Source organism: Labrus bergylta, chromosome 15, assembly GCF_963930695.1.
Source record: "Labrus bergylta chromosome 15, fLabBer1.1, whole genome shotgun sequence".
Lineage (NCBI taxonomy): Eukaryota > Metazoa > Chordata > Actinopteri > Labriformes > Labridae > Labrus > Labrus bergylta.
In genome coordinates, this window is record NC_089209.1 from 4,049,995 (window position 1) to 4,071,178 (window position 21,184).

The 21,184-nt window shown below is 38.8% G+C and overlaps 2 protein-coding genes and 1 long non-coding RNA gene across 3 annotated transcripts; all 3 read left to right on the forward strand.

The window, feature by feature from the left end:
* The first annotated feature begins 8,119 nt into the window (after nucleotides 1–8,119).
* LOC136182777 (hepatitis A virus cellular receptor 1 homolog) lies at nucleotides 8,120–9,367 on the forward strand. Its single transcript, XM_065964102.1, has 4 exons — nucleotides 8,120–8,393; nucleotides 8,548–8,883; nucleotides 9,140–9,277; nucleotides 9,360–9,367. Exons 1-4 carry the CDS (start codon nucleotides 8,333–8,335, stop codon nucleotides 9,365–9,367), a joined length of 543 nt encoding a protein of 180 aa, XP_065820174.1. The 5' UTR covers nucleotides 8,120–8,332.
* Nucleotides 9,368–9,402: 35 nt separating this feature from the next.
* Nucleotides 9,403–14,123, forward strand: LOC114918081 (uncharacterized). The gene is made up of 4 exons (XR_010668809.1): nucleotides 9,403–9,488; nucleotides 9,652–9,680; nucleotides 10,201–10,269; nucleotides 10,471–14,123. It is a non-coding gene; the product is annotated as an uncharacterized lncRNA (long non-coding RNA).
* Nucleotides 14,124–18,221: 4,098 nt separating this feature from the next.
* Nucleotides 18,222–20,804, forward strand: LOC109999723 (fatty acid-binding protein, brain). The gene is made up of 4 exons (XM_020654851.2): nucleotides 18,222–18,380; nucleotides 18,560–18,732; nucleotides 19,266–19,367; nucleotides 20,509–20,804. The coding sequence occupies exons 1-4, from the start codon at nucleotides 18,308–18,310 to the stop codon at nucleotides 20,557–20,559; spliced, it is 399 nt and encodes a 132-aa protein (XP_020510507.1). The 5' UTR covers nucleotides 18,222–18,307; the 3' UTR covers nucleotides 20,560–20,804.
* Nucleotides 20,805–21,184: the final 380 nt, after the last annotated feature.

Below are 21,184 nucleotides of genomic sequence, written 5' to 3' on the forward strand. Positions count from 1 at the left end.
TTTCCACTTTTTAGGACTTCAGGGGCTCCGTATGAACCAGCTTTTTAAACAAGTTTATATACTTTGATGTGCATGTGTTAAGTTGTAGTTAAAGATTTTTAAACTTTTTTATTATTTCTGTACCTGTTGTCTTTTGACCTGCATTCATTTAAACATCGATATCATCACTGCTCAGATCATTCTGTATGCTCTGAGTCACATCCGAGAGTCTGTAGAAACCCAAAAAAGGTTAAATCGACAGAGTGTGAACTTCATGACAGATAAAGGAGGAACCAGAAAGCAGATGTGGTCTGCCCACATTCAAGCAACAAGTGTTATTTGTGTTTAAAAAAAGAAAAGATTGGAAGTCACGTGGATGCCAAGAAAGATGGCTGCACAGTAATTTAGCTCCGGTTAATAGCCCTAAAACTTTGTTAATTAGAACGTTTTTATCCCACCTTTCTCGGTTATAATTGCGCCTGCAGTTATATACCCATATGGAAAAGAAACAGAAAAAACATGTAAAATATTTCATTGCCTGCAATATGCAATCTTTATATTTTACATGTATTGAATGTCTTACAAGACTTGTGTGTCTCATACTATGATTTACTCATGAAAGTGGCCACTTTTGCATTTTTCTCATACAATGTAATTATATGAATTAAGCATACATTATGTATGTAATTTACATGTAAAATGCATTAAAAGATGTTTTTTTCTTATAAGGTCCATATAATGTTCTTATATATATTTATACATGTCTGTTTTAAAGATTTACATTATTTTTACATGAATAATTGCCTTTTTATATATGTTTTTTATATCTTTAGTGTATCAAATAATTAATGAAAACTATGCTTTCTGCATGTTTTCTAAAAGATTTGTTTCTGTCCAACAAATAAAATTTTATAAAAATGATATAGTCTCATTACATGACAAAATTATGTTATGTGTTTTTTTTAGTTGTTAAATGTATTAAATAACAAATAAATCTATGCATTTTTTACATAATATTTATAAGATTGTTATATGTAAAACAATTGAACAATATCTACTTTTCAGGTGAAATGGTTAGCCTGGTCAGCACCCAAACACTTTCTACTACACAATGGTGTAAATGCAGTTTGTATAAGTGTGTAATATTGAAAGCAGGGCTGTTAGGCAAACTTTTAATTCAAAAGTCTTTATTAAAGTCAAACCCTGCAGGTATTACAATGCCTACAGCAGTACACAAGCAGCAGTAAACATTAGTCTTAAAGAACAAGACTTTTTGCTCGATAAGATAACAATTGAATTTACTTTTGACAAGTTAGGAATATCTTTAAGTTTGTTTCAACATTTTAACATATGTCATGCCTACAGACATGTCGAGGACATACATATTCTATTCCTATTCTTTTAAGGGGATGTTGTCAACAACAAACTACTGCCATTACAAACAGATGCACTCTACACACCTCATTTAGCCCTTAACATTCAAACAAAGGAGAAACAGGGAGTATGTTAAAGAGTTTTGAGCAAATGCCGGTACTGCCTACTGTTTAAAAAGATATTTTGAGTATACTCAATTCTTGTACTTGCTTTGAAATTCATGCATTTAACATACAAGTTTCAAATAAAAATATTACCATTTAGTACAAATGTTCTATTTCTTTTCCATATGGGTAGCCTCTAATTCTCTAGACTGGCAGTTTCAAAACTGTAATATGTCAAAGTCTTTTCAAAGTACAACGAGTAGCCGTGCCGCTAGAAAACTGAGCCCGCAGCCTGAGGGTAACCTCATGCCTCCGGAACAGAGAAATTCGGAGCCTTTAATGGAGAATCTACTCGCTGAGGTCAGCCGTATAAGTACAACTCTAACTGCGCTCACCACTGATGTAACAACAATAAAAGAAAGTACAACGGAGCTGAGAAACTCCATTAACGCCATTCAAGAAAGGCTGACCGAAGCCGAGGGTCGCATCTCCGATGTAGAAGACACGACCGAGCAGATAGTAGATGCTAATGAGCATAATGAAAGACGCGTGGAGATGCTGTGGAACCGGGTGGAAGACCTCGAGAATAGGAGCCGGCGCAATAACGTTAGACTGATAGGCCTAAAGGAAGGAGCAGAAGCAGGAGGCCTGATCAAATGTATTCAAAGCATTATGTCTGACGGTTTTGGACTCGAGCTGGATGAGGAGATGGAGATTGAGAGAGCGCACAGAGCCCCGACTACTAGACCCAGTGAGGACAGACCCCCCAGGTTGGTGCTGATACGCTTCCTGCGCTCCTCGGCACGACAGAAGGTGCTACAAGCGGCCAAGGCCAAAAGAGGAGTGATGTGGAGCGGATGTAAAGTTTCTTTCTTCCCGGACATGTCAAGAGAACTGGCTGAGAAGCGACGGGCGTTTACCGAGGCAAGAAGCATGTTGCAAAAAATAAACGTGAGACACATGCTCGCGTTTCCAGCCGTCCTACGCTTTACATGGAAAGAGAAAAAGAAATCCTTTTCCGACAGCACGGAAGCTGAAAAGTTCATAATGGAACGCTGTGGGGAAGAAACGGTGCGGTGAACAGATATGACAGGAAAATGGAGTAATCATTCTAATTAGTAAAAAGCTTAATTTTGAACTAAAGGGGGAGTTTAAAGATAAGAAAGGGAGGATAATTTGCATAGATGCTCTTATAAATGGGATCAAAGTGGTTCTTTGTAATATTTATGCACCTAATAAGGAAGATCTGGATTTTATCAATGAGCTGAACAAAGTATTGGACACCAAAGAAGGACAAATTATTTTGGAAGGAGATTTTAATCAGGTAGTTGATCCTGTTATAGACAGAAGCAAGTGTCAAATATTGCCTGTATCTGGGGACAGGGCTGCTTTACACATGCTTATGGAGGACTTGGGCCTAGTGGATGTGTGGCGGCTGGTGAATCCAGGTGACAGGGAATATACTTTTTATTCACATCGCCACAAATCACATTCTAGAATCGATTTTTTTCTCCTATCCAAATTTACTTTTGACAAGGTAATAGACTGTAAAATTGGTCCTATAGCATTATCTGACCATGCACCTGTCGAAACTCAAATAGAACTAAATGCCGAAACAGGAAAGAGGGGTAGGGGGCGGATGAACATCGCACTTTTGAGTGATGAGGGGTTTAGCAAAGAATTAGCTGAGGACCTGACCATGTTTTTTGATCTAAATGTGGGGACAACAGAGAAACTTTCCTCAGTGTGGGAGGCTTCTAAGGCCTACATAAGAGGGAAATTGATTGCACATTCGTCCAGAAGGAAAAAGGAAAATATGGGCCTATTGTCAAAGCTGGAAGCGGAAATGATTAAGTTGGAGAAGTCTCTATCAGAGCATTATACTGATGATTTATACAAGGACTTGTGTAACCTGAAGTTTAAATGAAATAATATATTTAACAAAAAAACAGAATATGCTCTTTTCCGACTACAAACTACTTTTTATGAAGGGGGTGACAAAGCAGGCAAACTACTGGCAAGACAATTAAAACAACAGACTAACAATAACGTAATTCCTGTTGTAAAAAAAGGGGATGTGTTAGTTTCATCGTCTGAAGAAAGAAACGGGGTCTTTAAGCAATGTTATGAAAACATATATACCTCACAGGTAAACCAAGAACAAAACAAATTGGATCAATTCTTTTCAAACATAAAATTGCCTAAACTCTCTCAACAACATGCAGAGTCCTTGGAGGCACCGATTACAGAGGATGAAGTTAAACAAGCCATTGCAACTATGAAAGTGGGGAAGTCTCCAGGCATGGATGGCTTTCCCATTGAATATTACAAAACATTTCTGGATATATTAGCTCCCGTCTTAGCATGAGTGTACTCAGAAGCATTTCATCACGAATCCTTGCCCAATACGTTTCATGAAACATTAATTTAGCTAATCCCAAAAAAGAATAGGGATGCAACTGATCCCTCAAACTATAGGCCAATTAGTCAAATCAGTTTGGACTGCAAAATACTAATAAAAATTCTGGCGTTACGATTGGAGAAAGTATTACCTTCTATAATTAATGCTGATCAGGTGGGCTTCATTAAAGGAAGGTCCTCAACTGATAATTTAAGGAGGTTGTTACATTTAATCTGTCTGAATTCTCAGAGTAGAGTCCCCGTTACTGCCATCTCCCTGGACGCCGAAAAGGCATTTGACAGGGTAGAGTGGAAATTCCTAAATACGGCTCTGTTTTCTTTTGGCTTCGGCTCGGTTTTTAAGTCATGGATCAATATAGTTTATAGCTGTCCCAAGGCTGCAGTTATGACAAATGGCATGATTTCCCCCTTTTTCAGTGTCTCCTGAGGTACACGTCAGGGCTGCCCCCTCTCTCCGCTGCTCTTCACAATTTTTTTGGAACCATTGGCAACAATGATCAGAGCAAATCCAAATATTAGAGGAGTGGGGGGAGCTGGAAGGGAACATAAACTGATGCTTTATGCGGACGACATTTTATTATTGATAGGTGACCCTTCTGGCTCTCTGCCACATCTGATGAGTACTATACAACTGTACTCTGAGCTATCTGGATATAAAATGAACTGTAACAAATCTGAGGCTATGTAATACTAACACAATATCTCAATTCAATTTGAAATGGGTTCCAACGGGAATGACGTACCTCGGGATCAAACTCAGTCAGAATCTAGATGAAATGGTTGCTCTAAATTATAATCCTTTATTGGGCAAGATAAAAAATAATTTAGATCAATGGGGAGCATTAAGATTATCTCTCTGGGGCAAGGTGAATGTGGTTAAAATGATTGTAGCTCCTCAGTTTAATTATTTGTCCTCTATGATACCCTTAAAGATTCCAGATTCAATACATAAGCACTATAACAAACTTGTTAACGATTTTTTTTATGGGATAAGAAGAAACCGAGAATTAAAATGTCCAGGATGTGTATGGACAGGGACAAGGGAGGTTTTGGTTTGCCAGATGTCAAAGTATATAACCTATCTTTTGAAATAATCAAGTTGGTGAAACATTGGGTCAGAGCAGATATAGACCTAGATTGGATAAACATAGAACAGAGCGTAGTCAATCCATACTGCCCCATTACCATTTTATCCCAACAGGTAGAAAATAATTCAAATCCCATAATGTCCTATTCAAGGAGTGTGTGGAGTGCAGTTCATACAACTTTTAAATTACTCTTCACTCTGGAACAACCCTAAATTACGCATCGGAAAGAAAACAGCATACTGGAAGGAGTGGCAATCCAAGGGAATAAACACAATAGGCGATTTATATGAAAAGGGGGTATTAATGTCATATCAGGACCTTCAAAAGAAATACAAACTTACAAATAAAGGAAACTTCTGGAGATATTTACAGATGAGGCACTGTCTTGGTTGCATATATAAGAATGGAGAGCCGTTACTTAATCACTTGATTCAGTTTTTCAAGTCACCTCAGGTAAATCATAAAGCCTCAGTGTTTTATAAAATGTACAAGAAATCCTCAGGGGATTGCTGCAGTAATCTCAAACTGGAATGGCAGAAGGACTTTGCAACTACCATTGAAGATGATGAGTGGTTAGATATTCTTTCAAATGTGGGCAAAAACATCAGAGAGGCCAGGGGGAAACTTATTCATTACAAAATATTACACAGATTTCATTGGACACCAACTAGATTACATAGGATGGGAATTGCTGATAGCAATCAGTGTTGGAAGTGTAAGAACGACCTGGGCACTTATTTACATATGATCTGGGAATGTGCTATGGTGCATCCATTTTGGTGTAGTATTTTGGAGATACTGGGGGATTGGATTGGTGTCACTCTCCCAGTGCACCCAAGGCTTTGCCTCCTTGGTGACAAGTCATTGGTGCCTAATGTTACAAATCCCAAATTTAGCATTTTAAAGGTTGGATTTATCACAGCCGTGAGAATTATACTGTGAAATTGGAAGGACCCCAGGCGCCCCACTGTGAAGGAATGGACTGACGAAATGGTTAAGATCTCTTCATATGAAAACATGTTGGGAAAAATGAATGTTGGTGGTAAGATGACGGAGATATGGTATCTGTTTTGGCAACATGTTAAACTAAGGTCATAGAATGGATCCATGTTGGTGGTTGTACCTCTCTTATGTTTGTGGCATTATTTTGTTATTTTTGTTATCTCATGCTAGGAGATGACTTGCATGCTCTGCCTAAGTGTTCTGTACCTTTTTATTTTTTATTTTTTTGGTATAAGATGTGCTGCATTGTTTTAAAAAACTGTTAAAAATTAATAAAAACTTTACACTTTACTAATTTGGAAGTTGAGGAATAGTTCTCTTGATGCAGCTCCAGGTTAGACGCTTAAAAGAGAGAGGAGAGAGACATGAGGGTTCAGTTGTTGAATTGTTTTCTTTTGAATGCATAAAAAAGCTCTTCAACTCGATTTAGAGGGGAATATTTTTACAAGAACTTCATTTCATTTTTCCATTCTTATACCTTCAACACAGTTAGTCTGAGTTTTGTAATAATACTTGTGTGCAGCTCAATGTGTTCAGTTTTAAGTGAAATGTAAATGTGTGTCTTTGGAGATGGTTCTAGTGCTCTCACATGGCTTTCCCTTGGACCAGAGGCAAAAAAGAAGGTAGTGGTGAGTGGTGTACCACAGTCTGTAAAGTCATTTCTGACAATTGAAGGAGTGAAGAGAGGAGAATGACAAGGTTTCATGAAGGGGAAAGGGAGGACACAGCATAGATGTGTTTGTCGTTTGAAGGAGATTTTGCTGATATAGTGTATTTAGATAATGTTTGCTACAGAGTGAGAGCTTATGAGAGAGCTCCTCTCAGGTGTTTCTGCTGTCAGGAGTACGGCCATGTTGCTGCAGCGTGCAGAGGAGTTTGAAGATGAGGAGGAAATGTTTGTTTTGACTCGACTGCTGATGATGATACCCACATTCTCACCAAACAACTTCCCCTTCAGCTCTCAGGACGCTCTTTAATGTTGAAATGTTTGCTGCAACTCGTCTCACTGACCAAAAACCATCGACTGTAAATGTGCCAATAACCTTCATGTGGTTACATTTGTTTTGACCAGGGCTCTGCTGCTGATGATGATACCTACATTCTCACCAAACAACTTCCCCTTCACTTTTTAGAAAAGGCTCAAAATGATGCGTCAGCACATCTCAGAGCACTAAAATAACATCTGATCTCTGATCTCTCAAACACGACGGACATTCAGAGTTGTATTCAGGAGGTCAAGGAGTTTGACCCTCCATGTTTTGTTCACTTTTTGCTCACAGACATCATTAATAAACCTGACTGTGTTCTCAGAAACACCATCTAAAGAGGAACGTTGCACTTCTCAGACGTTTATCTGAACTCACAATCTTCACACATTTAACTGAACAGTTGTGAGCGTGAGAACGGGAGGACAGAGACAAACAACTTTTTCTTTACTTCATTCTTTGTCAGTTTCTCAACTGCAGCAGCTCGAGGTAAAAGAGTGACATTCAGAGTCGGTGAGGACGCCACGTTCTCTTGTGAAAATGTGATACAAGGTCAACAGGAGTGATGTTGTGTCCTCCCTTTCTCCTTTCTGAAAACCTCTCATTCTCCTGGCTTCACTCCTTCAATGGTCAGAAATGACTCTGCCTTTACAGACGGTGGTACAGCGATCAGCACGCCCTTCTTCCTCGCCTGTGAATATACAACATGGATCTTTGTTGATTCAGGAAACACTGCAGTAGAGCTTGTTATACACAGTGGTGTAGTGCAGGGTATAAGCAGGTATAAGAAGTAGACCCACTTCTAAATCTCCTCTGATTCTCACTATTGAGTGATTGACAGTATGCAGTAGGATGCTAGGTCAGGACTACACCACTGGTTATACATGGACAGGTTAGAAACCTTTGAGTGAGGTCAGACATCATTAATAAACCTGACTGTGTTCTCAGAAACACCATCTAAAGAGGAACGTTTCACTTCGCAGACGTTTATCTGAACTCACAATCTTCACACATTTAACTGAACAGTTGAGAGCGTGAGAACGGGAGGACAGAGGGACGGACCTCTTCATACACTGATCACAGTTTGACAAGATCTCCGTTAATCTGCTGTGACCTCTGACCTCTGACCTCTTTACTGATCGATGCAGCTCATCTTAATGATCATCAGTTTATGATCATTTAAACATGTTACATCATGTTTTAATAACTATGACACATTCATAGAAGTGAACACTTAAAGCAGGCTTGAAGTCAAAATGAGGAAGTGATGACATACTAAGAAAGGGAAGTAGATGCAGCGTCTCTTTAAAGAAGCACTACTGAAGAAACTCAGACAGTTAGGAGCGTGACAACGGGAGGACAGAGACGGAGAATCACCATGAACGAGCTCAAATGGATTCAAACTTCTTTACTTCTCACAGCGCTGCTTCAGTTTGCTGGTAAGAACATTTATATCACATATTTAACCTTTTTTTAAACATGATGGATTTAATGAACTCTGAGAAACCACAGATGAAGAATTATTCTCAATCTGATTGTGAATATAATCAACATTTTATTGATTTACTTTATTCTTTGTCATTTTATCAACAGCAGCAGCTGGAGATAAAGAAGTCACATTTAAAGCTTCACTTGGAGAGGACGCCACGTTGTCTTGTGAAACTGTGATACAAGATCAACAGGAGTGTAATTATACGACATGGCTCTTTGTTGATTCAGGAAACACACCAGCAGTAGAGCTGGTTGCACATGGTCAGGTTAAAAACTCTGGAGTTAAATCAGACAGACTGAGAGTTACAGAGGACTGTTCTCTGGTTATAAAGAAGATCACAGAGGAGGATGCTGGACGTTATGAGTGTCTACAGTACAAAGATAAAAACGGACCAAAAACAGGCGATGACTCTCGAGTTGATCTCTCTGTTACCAAGAGTAAGTATTTCAATAATCTTTTCAATCAAAACTTTTCTAATTCAAAGAATATACTGAAACATTACAATAATTATAAAGACTCTGATGAAGTTAATTTGTCTCTTGTTGTGTTTCTCTTATAAAATCTCCATCCTTACTTTGGACTGGAAATACTTCAAATATTAAAACTTTTTTTTGGATTTGAAGTTTGAAATTTATTTTAAAACACAAGTTTAGTGCTGAACAGTTTGTTGAGTTGAGTTTATCTCAACTTCAGGTGAGGACACCAAACCAGAACCAACAAGACCAACAACAACAAGACCAACAACAACAACAACAACAACAACAACAACAACAACAACAACAAGACCACCAACAAAACCACCAACGACAACAGCTGCTACTACAGATAAAAGTACAAAAGCAACAACAAAAACAACTAAAAAAGGGTCTCCTGATGTCTTCTCCTCTCTGTGTTTGATTCTGATTAAGGACAGAAGGCTGAGGTCATCATGCTTCACATATTTTCATTTTTTTGGCAGACTGGTGTTGGTGGTTGATCTTCGTGCCCGTGGTGGTTTTTATAGTTCTGTTAGTGATCGTTGTGAAAGTCATCAGATGGAAAGGTAAGAGCACAGATGAACATTTTCATGAAGAAAAAAAACTTTAATTACAGAAGTTTAATGTTTGTTAGCTTCAGTTTACCAACACATTTTAATATCTAGAAGTTTGGATGATCCATATTTCTTGTTTGGAAGCTAAAGTCCAGCTGTTTCTGTGTCTCTACAGGAAACAGAACGCAGATGGGTGACGATGTTGTAAGTCCCAAAACGTTTGATTACGATGTTTGTTCTGACCCGCTGCTGAAGAGACTTGATCAATTTAGACATTATGAGGGTCAATCTTTGGATACCATCATACGAGCCTTATACATGTCATCCTGCATGTTCAGAAGAAACATTTCTGTTAAGACACAGAGAAAGAGTCATTCCTTCCATTACACTCATCTCATTTATTATATCTGTCCACTTGTGGGAGGTTCAGGAAGTAATCAGCAGAGCAGAAGGGATTTTTTTTAAAGAGCAGAAACCAAAATGCCCAAAATATATAAATCATCATCAGGGGCGCTGGTGGCTCAGTGGTTAGTGCGTGTCCCATGTATGGAGGCTGTAGTCCTCAATCCCCACTCTCTCTCTCCCTGATTTCCGTCTATGTCCACTGTCTTATCTCTCCATTAAAGACACAAAAGCCCAAAAATAAATCTTTAAAAAAAAAAAAAAAAAGCACAGGTCACGATAAACGTTACTGAGCAGCTGTTTTGTTGTCTTCTCTGTGTAGGCTGATCCTGAAGGCGGGGTTTCCTACGCCTCCATCAGATACAACAAGAAGGGGAAAAGAGGAGCTCGGGTGAGCTGTGTGATTGGTTAAAGTCAGGATGGATGTGAACTTTTATCTGAACATTTAGAATTCATTCTATTTATTTTAGTTTTACTAACAACAGCTTAACTTCATTCTCAACATGTCGACTTTATTCTCCATGTATCAACTTGCACTTTGCATTTAATGACGTCATTTTGTGTTATTTAATGCTCTGTGATCTATCTCCAGGTTTGTGCTAAAGACGATGCTGACGATGGTTCAGTGATCTATGCCTCCGTCAAAGCTTCTTCTTCTTCTTCTGCTGCTGCAGGAGCCTCTGCTGATCCCAGCATCCTCTACGCCACCATCAACAAAGAGAAGAAATAAGAATCCAAAGTAAAGTCACAACTCAGGTTTTTTCAGGTTTCTACACTGAAAACTACGGAGCCCTACAAGGCTCAGGTAGGACTAAAATAAAAAGCAATTTGGAAAACCTTATTTCACGGTTTACAAATCTGTGTGCACAGTTTATAAACAGTGCCCATGGATTTGTAAACTGTGTGCACGGATTTGTAATCTGCTTGCACTGTTTTGAAATCTGTGGGCACCATTTAGGAATCTGTGCCTACAGATTGTAAATCAGTGTGCATGGATTTGTCGAAATGATTGACAGCTTTTTATTTTTTGTCTCACCTGAGCCTTGCAGGGCTCAGTAGAAAACAGATACTGATAGATGTGTTTGTATAAGACTTTGTGTTGTTAACTTTCAAGAGTTATTGCTGTAAGATGCTTTTCCTTCAAAAGAGGGCGTTGTAGGTTTACTAGTAGCACAAAGACCTAGCATAATACCTCTGCATGAAATGTAAATCTACGGAGATCCTGAAATCCCAAAAAGGTTTTCGAAAAAAATCTTAAAGATATTAACTTTTGTGCCCAAGATAATTATATTGAGAACTGGTATTCAGAAAAACCTTTGATTATATGCTCAAGTCTGTTAACGTTAAAGGCTTTATATGTGATTTTTCACACTTAAATGTAGAAATCAAGAATATCCTCTGAAAAAAACTCTGTGAGTCATGACTGTCTACAATGGGTGTAACACCCGAGTCCCACTGTCTGTGATGTTTTCAGAGTTTTCAGAGTCCTATCTTCACTTTGTTTACATCGCCTGGACGGCCGGCTGACTCCTCCCCTCGTGTATAAAAGTTGTTTAACTAGAGAAAAGAAGAATAACATACTGTACTCACTGCTTAACTGTGTTTCTAGATCACGCTCATTTCAGGTAAATTTACATGCAGTGTGAAGATACCAGCATAATAAAGATTGCTAGCATTAGAATGCTAACACAACAACGAGTTGTTTTGGTTTCATGCTGGTGCTCAAGGGCGACATCTGCTGGATCAAAAAATCACATATAAAGCCTTTAACTGTTTCTTGTCTTAAACCTTGCACACAGGATATTCACTCATGTGCACAACATAGCATCTTGTGCACAAGTTAGATGACATCTCAAGTTCACAAGATATTTTTTCCACTTTTTAGGACTTCAGGAGCTCCATATAAACCAGCTTTTAAAATAAGTTTATATACGCAGCAGGCACTTTGATGTGCATGTGTTAAGTTGTAGTTAAAGATTTGTACACTTTTTTATTATTTCTGTACCTGTTGTCTTTTGACCTGCATTCATTTAAACATCGATATCATCACTGCTCAGATCATTCTGTATGCTCTGAGTCACATCCGAGAGTCTGTAGAAACCCAGAAAAGGTTAAATCGACAGCGTGTGAACTTCATGACAGATAAAGGAAGAAGGAACCAGAAAGCAGATGTGGTCTGCCCACATTCAAGCAACAAGTGTTATTTGTGTTCAAAAAAAGAAAAGATTGCTAAACACTGTGAGAGATTTACACTTTACTAATTAGAGGAAGTTGAGGAATAGTTCTCTTGATGCAGCTCCAGGTTAGACGCTTAAAAGAGAGAGGAGAGAGACATGAGGGTTCAGTTGTTGAATTGTTTTATTTTGAACGTCATAAAAAAGCTCTTCAACTCGATTTAGGTGGGAATATTATTACAAGAACTTCATTTCATTTTTCCATTCTTATACCTTAAACACAGTTAGTCTGAGTTTTGTAATAATACTTCTTGTGTGCAGCTCAATGTGTTCAATTTTAAGTGAAATGTAAATGTTTGTTAAAGGTCCCATATTCTTCTTTTTCTGGTTTTATATGCTCTTTAGTGTGTTTTCCAAGTGTCCTGTGCATGTTTAGTCACATCTATGTGCAAAAATTCAAAGTCAGCGGAAACGCTGCTTCTCCTACGTCCTCCTGTTAGCTGTAGCATTAGCTGCATGTAACGCTCGGTTCTAGCCCCCCTCGATAAAAATGTGTCAGTCCGACATCATTGTCAGTGTGAGATCACTGATCTAAGCACATTGGCTCGTTGTGGCAAGCCCTGCAGCTCATGTTGAAATTTCAGAGAAGCGTGCTGAGCAACTGACCAATAACGACAGAGCGGATCGGCAGACCAATCAGAGCAGACTTGGCCCACGTGGGGTCTAACAGTGTGGGCTCAACAGAGTGTAGCTGACGGACTCAGAGCGGAGAGGGAGCAAGGAGGAGCAGTTCATGAAAACAGACACTTTTTTCAGACTTTATCTATTGTGAACGTACAAAAGTAGGAACATAGATTAAATATACGAACCCCAAAAAGGGCAGAATATGGGCTCTTTAACGTTTAAATCCTGGAAAATATGGAGGCAGCTATACGTTTCTGTTGTTGATCTGATGGTCTGTTTCTTTGAAAAGTATTTTTATTTACATTCACGTCGATGATGAGCGACATTTACCTGCCCAGCGAGACTAAAGGGACAATGTGAGACGTTTTACACATGAATATATCAGAGATCAAGTCTATACTGTGTAAATGTGTCTCTGAGTCATGACTGTCTACAATGAGGGAGAAGCTCGAGTCCCGCTGGCTGTGTTGTTGTCAGAGCCGTGTTTACATGGACGGGACGGCCGGCTCCTCCCCTTGTGTATAAAAGCTGTTTTAGTCAAGAACTAGAGAGAAGAAGAAGAACATACTCACTGATTATTTTGATATCACATAAGCATTTTTAGATTGTTATCTATATCAATTTATATACAATGTGAAGCTACAAGCTAACTTTACTGTGCTAACATCAGCATGCTAACACAACAATGCAGGCCACAGGCAATTGCAGCTCGAGCAAAGGATGATTTAGTCCACCGCTTACGCTTAACTCCTTCCTGTTAATGTATATGGAGAGGGGTTGGAGGTGTGTCTCTGGAGGAGAGCGGAGGCTTCCTTTAATAGTGAACAGAAAGTATTGATGATTTATTTTCTTTTTTATTAATTGTTGTTCTGTGTGAATGTTTTTGTTTATTTTTATTTTTTTACTTTTTGTTTTTCTTTCATCATTAGCTCAGTATTTTTAGTATTATTACTATTATTATTATTCTTGTCTCAACATGAATTTGATGACATCTTGATGTTGCTCTGCACTGGGCTCGGGACGGGGGGGATGTGAATGTCAGCACGGTGCTGTTGTAAGACGGGTTAAAGATATATGTTACTGCTGCTGGTACTGTCTGGCCTGCATAGTGTCTATTGTTTGGGGTAAAATGAATTAAAATAAAATAATTGAACAGAAAGTATCGATGATATCTTTTCGATGTGATTGAGGTTTTTTAATTGTTTTTGCACATTTGTGAGACACTGAAGAACTCTGTAATGTCAAATCTGTTACATCAATCTCCTGATCTTCTGTATCAATATTAATGACATCAAACGTGTGGATTTACTCTTTATCACTCTGGCAAGCTTTAGGATAAATGTTTGGAGAGCTTACTGCTTAATAAACTGAAAGGAGAAGAAATGTGTGTATTAACATGTGATCATTTCATTATTAAAAACACATCTGCAGGGTCATTAAAGGTGTTTTCAGACCTCAGGAACTTTTTCATAATTATAGAAACTGTTGGAAGTCTCCCCCTCTTTACTGATTCCACACCGCAGGAACTATGATGGCATATCACAAAAGGCCAAATTAAATGTCTGTAAATCTGTAATGAGGATAAAGAACAGGGAGTTCATCAGTCACATTAACAGCCTTCAAGAAACAGACAGAAAGTCATGCAGTGTTGCCATTTTCTACTTTTAACCAGAGGGGGGCAGCAGAGATCCTTCACAGCCCAATGAGCTCACCACATGCAGTCATGCATTTGGACAATCTGCATAGCACATTTTCCAAGCAACAAGCTCTCAGATCATTTTTAAAATTAAATCCTGCATAGTTTACCTTCAGTGTTTGAGTGACTGATTGTATTTTATTTACGTGTCATGCACACAAAGTGCCCAATGCTTATGGATTTACCAGGAATATAAATTCTTTTTGAGATAGAAGATCTCTTTGTAAAGAGAGTCCTGACACGAGACAGCAGCAGCATCTAAGTTCAGACAGAGAACAAAGACGGACAATAAACAAATATTACTTCAGAAGCTTAATGTTTTTTATTTATTTATTATCACACATATAGGAATACATCAAAATAGGATTAACAAAAACATAAAAGGTGTGTCAGGAGAGGTCAAGAGGCCAACAGGCTTATACAAGGGACCTCACCTCTTAAGAGACAAATAAATCAACTAAGCAAATCGAATTATACAATTTCAAAACAAAATTGAATATAAACACATATACAGTAACCTGTACATGTATTCATACACACTTAGACAACTACATACAATAGAAAGACTGACAATGTTAACCCTCTATCAGCTAAATGAAACAGGCATTAATCTATTAAAAAGGGAGTGAATGAGTGAGTTGATGGAAAAAAAAGGGGAAAAAAAGATATATATGTTATATATGCAAAAGTTTGACCTCGTGGATTAAATGTGAAGACAGTTTCCTTTTAAAAATCTCTGTAGACGAAGAGCTGCTAACAACGCTTAGTTAGTGTAGCCTTTCTTTTCTCTCATGCTGCAGAAGTTTATCAAAATCATCCAACCAGAAGAAATCAACGTTAATGGAAGGCATCTGACTTAAACGTGCATCCCTTATGTCATCATAGATCAGACAGTCAAACAGAAAATGAATCTCATTTCAGTAATTTTACCTCTGTTGATTATTTGATGTCCCGCTCCTTATATGGGTTTAATATCATTTACAGAGGCCGTTGTTTTAACTTATTATACCTGTCTATCTATATCTCCTGTTGATTTCATGTGATGCTTAGCAGGGCCACAAGTGCCGTCAGATGGGGCCGCCTTAGAGGGGTTTCCTACTGTCGTTGAAAAAATTGACTTTATCTCCAAAAGTTAGACGCTTGAATTTGAAGGGCGAAATCATTCATTTAAATGGAACGCTGATGTCTGAGACAAAACATCCTCTTGCTTCAGTTATGTACTCGTTCAACTACATCGTGTAGTTGTCCATGTGTCCATAATGACAGGTACAGTGGCCCTGAAGGTCCAAACATGAGAACATTTCAAAAATCATAAAAGTTACACACGGGAACAACAACATCAACATCAATAAAAAGAAAATATCACAAAAAAAAAAGAAAACACATTTGCAAGAACCCCCCACAGAATCAAGTCAAGTCCACGTTTATGAGTGACTTCAGGGTGTTTAAGAAAGAGGTACTGTCTCTTTAAATCATCTGTTAAGGAGGACGTGGTCTTCAGGTGTAAGTGGTCTAATACAGCAACGTAAACTTCTGCTTCCTTTAATGACAACTGAACAAACTTTCCTCTTTACAAAGCTCGAGGCAGACATGACACTTCCACTATACGTTTACTGTGTGTGTGAGAAAGCAGTGCGCACACACACACACACACACACACACACACACACACACACACACACACACACACACACACACACACACTCGTTAATAGACAGTAATTAGTGTGTGTGTTGAGCATGAAGGAATTGCAGTGGGGGGGTTGTGGGGGGGGTTGTTAATGCATGTTCAGGACAAAGAGCTGTCAAACAAAGTGATTCTGCTTCGCTGACGCTCCCTACAGGACACATTCCTCAGAGCAGACGCTCGGCCCGTCGCTAACAGAGGATTAACATGAGGAAAAGTTATTAAAACATACATATTAATCAGCTCCTACTGTCACTGAACAAACCCTTTTCTGACTGTTGTAAAGACTAGAAGGCCAACTTTAAGCTCCTTTAAGGGAACTTTAGTGTTAACTGTTGCCCTTTTGTTTCTGTAAAATGTAGATAAAGATGAGTTTTTTGCCTTTTATACAATATGAGGGGAAGCTATTTTATTTGGGTATCACATTCAGGACACTACAGGTGAGATGAAATACATTTAAGGGGGCACTGGTGGCCTTGTGGTTAGTTTGCGCACCCCGTGTACAGAGAAGACAGTCCCCCAAGTGGGCGGCCCGGGTTTAAATCATCCGACCCGTGGCTCCCTTTCCATGCATGTTGTTCCACTCCTTGATTTCTCACTCTATCCACTGTCCTTGACTCTCCAATAAAGACTTAGAAAGCCCCCAAAATAAATCATTGAGAACATCTTGAGGTGAACTGACAACAGTTCAACGACCAAATCAGTGATTTTTTTTGCCAAACCAATTCAACTAGTTCCACATCTTGACTGAAACTGACCTTTCAACACAGACATTATGCTGAACTCTGGCTACTTTGTGTCCATGGTCCAAGTCATTATGGTATTACAGCTCACACTGTACGACCCGATCATCAGGCCAGACCTGAGAGCTCACACTATTATCTCAAACACACTTAGCATCACCAATAAACACAAGTCTTCAACCAGCTAAATCATTAACAAATATTCCCCTGTCAGCTGGAGGTCTGCAGATATTTCCTGCCAATGTTTCTTTCATGACAGGACGGAGGGGGAAGACAGATTAAACAGGCATGCCTGCTGTTGCCACGGTGATTTCAGATGCTGCCTGTCACTTTTTTGTGCAGACACAAGCATGAGAAAAAAAAAACTCCCCATGTCGGGGGAATCGGCTTTGTGGCTCTGCTCTCACTGCGCGAGTGTGTGCAGTCTTACAACCAAAATGAAAGTTGTAAGCAGTTGATTGAGCTGTGATCGGCCATCTGGGACTGATGACGCACAAATGGTTCTGACAATCGGACGAACTTCAAAATTTGACATACAACCCAAAAATCTGGATTTAAATCAGCCTTACGCTAAAATCACCAATATCTTGGCCGAGGCGTAATGATACATATGTGTGAAAAGTCCCAGTGAAGTATCGTTATTTCGGGGAAAGGCCTCTTGTCCAATCAGAACGCTCATTCAGGTCTAATTTAATCCTCTTTATATTTTTACTTTTTTTTTTTTTTTTCTCCTGCCTTCATTTTTGTATTTTGTTTAATTTTACACTTAATTAAAGTCATTCAGGCCTTTAAAATCTCTTTATATTTACACGTTTGTTCATACATATCCTTTGTTTTATTTATTCCCTCTCATATCTGAATCTTTTTTAATTCATTTGTTTCTTCATTTATTTGTTTTTTCACTTTGTTTTTGCACTTATTTTTTCCTTTTTTTAATCTTTAATTGATTCCTTTTCATCTCGTGACATTCTTATTCCTACAACAAAGAGTTAAACTTTAATTTAAAGACACATACACATTTAATGTGCTTAAATCACAACAAAACAACCTGCAGAAGAAATAAAAAAAAAGGAAGCAGTTAACAAAACTTTTAAAAGTTTTATTTGTCTAATAAAAGTGGATTTTCTTTGTCTTACAAACACCTCCCAACTTCATCCCTACAAACCCGAGTGACACCCATAAAGCTGAGTAATTACATCATTAGTCCTACAAATGAGCTAATTTAAGTCTTTTCTGTAAAGGGGTCCGTAAAACCTGTGACCCAGTTCAAACATCCAATCAAAACTCAGAGAGGATCTCCTGAGCCAATGGGACGCCTGGCTCCGCCCACCTGCATGCATAATAATAAGCAGCAGAATAATAACTCCAGGAGGGGAACACTTGCAGAAGCTGCAGCCTGCTCACTTCACTTTGGAGATTTACTCTGCCTCTCTGCAAACCTTCACCATGGTCGACGCCTTCTGTGCCACTTGGAAACTGGTCGACAGTGAGAACTTTGATGAGTACATGAAAGCTCTCGGTGAGTAAAAACATTTCATTTCTTTTTCTCTCTTTTTAAGTATGTTCTCTTTTTTTCATTTAAGTTGCACATGCAATAAATCCAGGCTGAACTCTTCATGTCAGACCCTGAAGATGCTTTCAGAGACGTTCAGAGATTGCAGTAAATAATGTCCAGTGTTTTGTTTTTTTTTGCACCAGGTGTGGGTTTCGCCACCCGACAGGTTGGAAATGTCACCAAGCCCACTGTGATCATCAGCCAGGAGGGCGACAAGGTGGTGGTCCGCACCCAGAGCACCTTCAAAAACACAGAGATCTCCTTCAAGCTGGGAGAGGAGTTTGACGAAACCACCGCTGATGACAGGAACTGCAAAGTAAGGGGACCCTGAAGTCCTATTTTTTTTTAAAAACTCTTTATTTTCATTACTTTTCCATAAAAAGATCAAAGGAGTACAAAAAGAGGAGACCAAACAAGACAGTTACATTTCCTTCTATAATAAGATTTAAGTACAGATTTAAATCAGAGACTAGTTTGGGGATCACATGCTGCTAAAGAGTGTTTAAATGTTAAACTTCAGTTTGAATCTCTCCATAAAAATCATGAAAATAAATCAAATTTTTTAAGATATCATTTGCAAAAGTCCCCCCCTCTGTGTTTACAGTGAAGCAGATTATAAGCTTAAATTCACATTTTTCTGAATGAGGTTCTGCACAAACGTGGAGTCTGTTTTTTTTGGGGGGGGGGAGGTGTTTCTTTGTTTCCATTATTGGGTCATTGACAAGATTTGGCATCTTCATGACCTCCGGAAATCGAACCAGAGTTTGGCAGCTTCATAATGCGCTCATTTTCCACCTCGCTTGGTTAAAATGAAAAAAATAAAAAAACGTTTTTTCTTTTGTGTCTCAGTCCACAGTGACGATGGACGGAGACAAGCTGGTCCACGTCCAGAAGTGGGACGGCAAAGAGACCAAGTTCGTCAGAGAGATCAAGGATGGCAAAATGGTCATGGTGAGACGGACGCACCCAGATCACACACGAACAAATGATTCTCTTTCTTCTGTTTAGTTTTATGTGTTAATAAGAGTTTTAAGACGGCAGATTAAATCCTCATTTTGACCATTTGAGGTGTTTTTATAATATTAAAGAAAAAGTTTGTTTTTGAGGTTTTCCTCTCAAATATCACGATAAGTTCAAAATATTAAATGTTTATGAGGGAAAAGAAATCTTTTTCTGTATGTCGTGGGGGGAAAGTTCAATTTTTTTCCTCTTTTTTGAATCAATTTCATGCAGAAAAGCTTTTTAATTCATTCTCTTCTGAGGACTTTTAAAGAAAAGTGCATAAAAAAAACACAAATTTGGCAAAAAAAAAAAGGCAAACCCCCCCCCCAAGTCATACAGACGCAGAGGGTTTTTTATTAGCCTTTTTTTAAAGCCTTAAAATCCATTTTGACTAATTTTTATCATGACACATGCTTTTCTACAACTTTACAGTCAACATAGCTGATCTATATTTACAGATTATATCAAGTTGACCGACAAGGAAAACCGACCTGCTATTACCCAAATGCTTTATGTCGGGAAAAACGTGCTGCGAGTTCAGATATGATGCAAATTCCAATTCTATCTAAAGAGATATCATGACGGAAACACAGTGCAGAAGGGGCGGCCGTAGTTCAGTCTATAGGGACTTGGGTTGGGAACTGGAGGGTCGCCGGCTTAAGTCCACATTATGGAAGTTGGTCTGGTAGCTGGAGAAGTGCCAAGGCACCTCCCGAGTGGAACCCCCAACCGCTCTGGTGCGCTCCAGAGTGTAGCAGCCCCACTCTGACATCTCTCCACTAATGCATGTCCACAGCTCCTGTTTGCTCATGTGTGTGATTTGAGAATGTGTGTGAAAACCAGAATTCCCCTCAGGGATTAATAAAGTCTATAAAATCCCCAGCCCCCTCCAAATAAATTCAAATAGAAAATAATGCTGCAAAAGCTAAAAAATTGCCATTACATCAAATTTTACTTCATAGGAGCTCCAGGCCTGTAGGGGCGCTCAGGGAAACCCTGTTAGTTATGAAAGTTAGTCATTGGTTTCAAAGATAAGCATGTTGTGAACCCTAACTTCCCTGTCATGGTAACCGTCTCCTCTCCTCTGCAGAATCTGACCTTTGAAGACATCCATGCGGTGCGTAGCTACGAGAAGGCATGAGAGCTCTGACTGACGGCGTCCCAAAACCCGGCCAAGAAGTGTTGATTTTTATAATTATTATTTGACTGTATGCTTCTCTTTGCACTTCATCATCCTCCACATGTGCGCCCCCTGCAGGCTGCACATGCTTTGTAAGAATTCTTTTTTTTTTTTTTACATGATAAGCATTTCTGTCGCGATGGATGGATCATCTTTGATACTTCGGGTGAGAACATGAAATAAAAATAAAAAACACAGAGTAAATACTTGTCTTGTTTCTGATGTTTTCTTGCAGACACTGTGTCATAACAGCTCCATCATTCATTATGATACACAGGTAGTTGAGACAATTTAAAATGTCCTGTCTATCCTATCTGGTCCGACCTCTGACCCTGCAAAAGGAGGGCAACATAAACTTCCTCTGCATGTGACCAAAGTGACCTTAAAATGACCCACGCCTCTTATTCTCTATCACCGTGGAAACAAACAGAGGTCACAAACACAGCCTGAACATGTTAGAGAGCATCTCTGAGAATCAGGACAATATTTAAGAAAGAAAATCATCAATATTTTACAATAGTGGTTCCTATAGTGGGAATACTCTTCATTTTCATGAAGAGTGTCCCGTCATAAACAGTGGCATGTG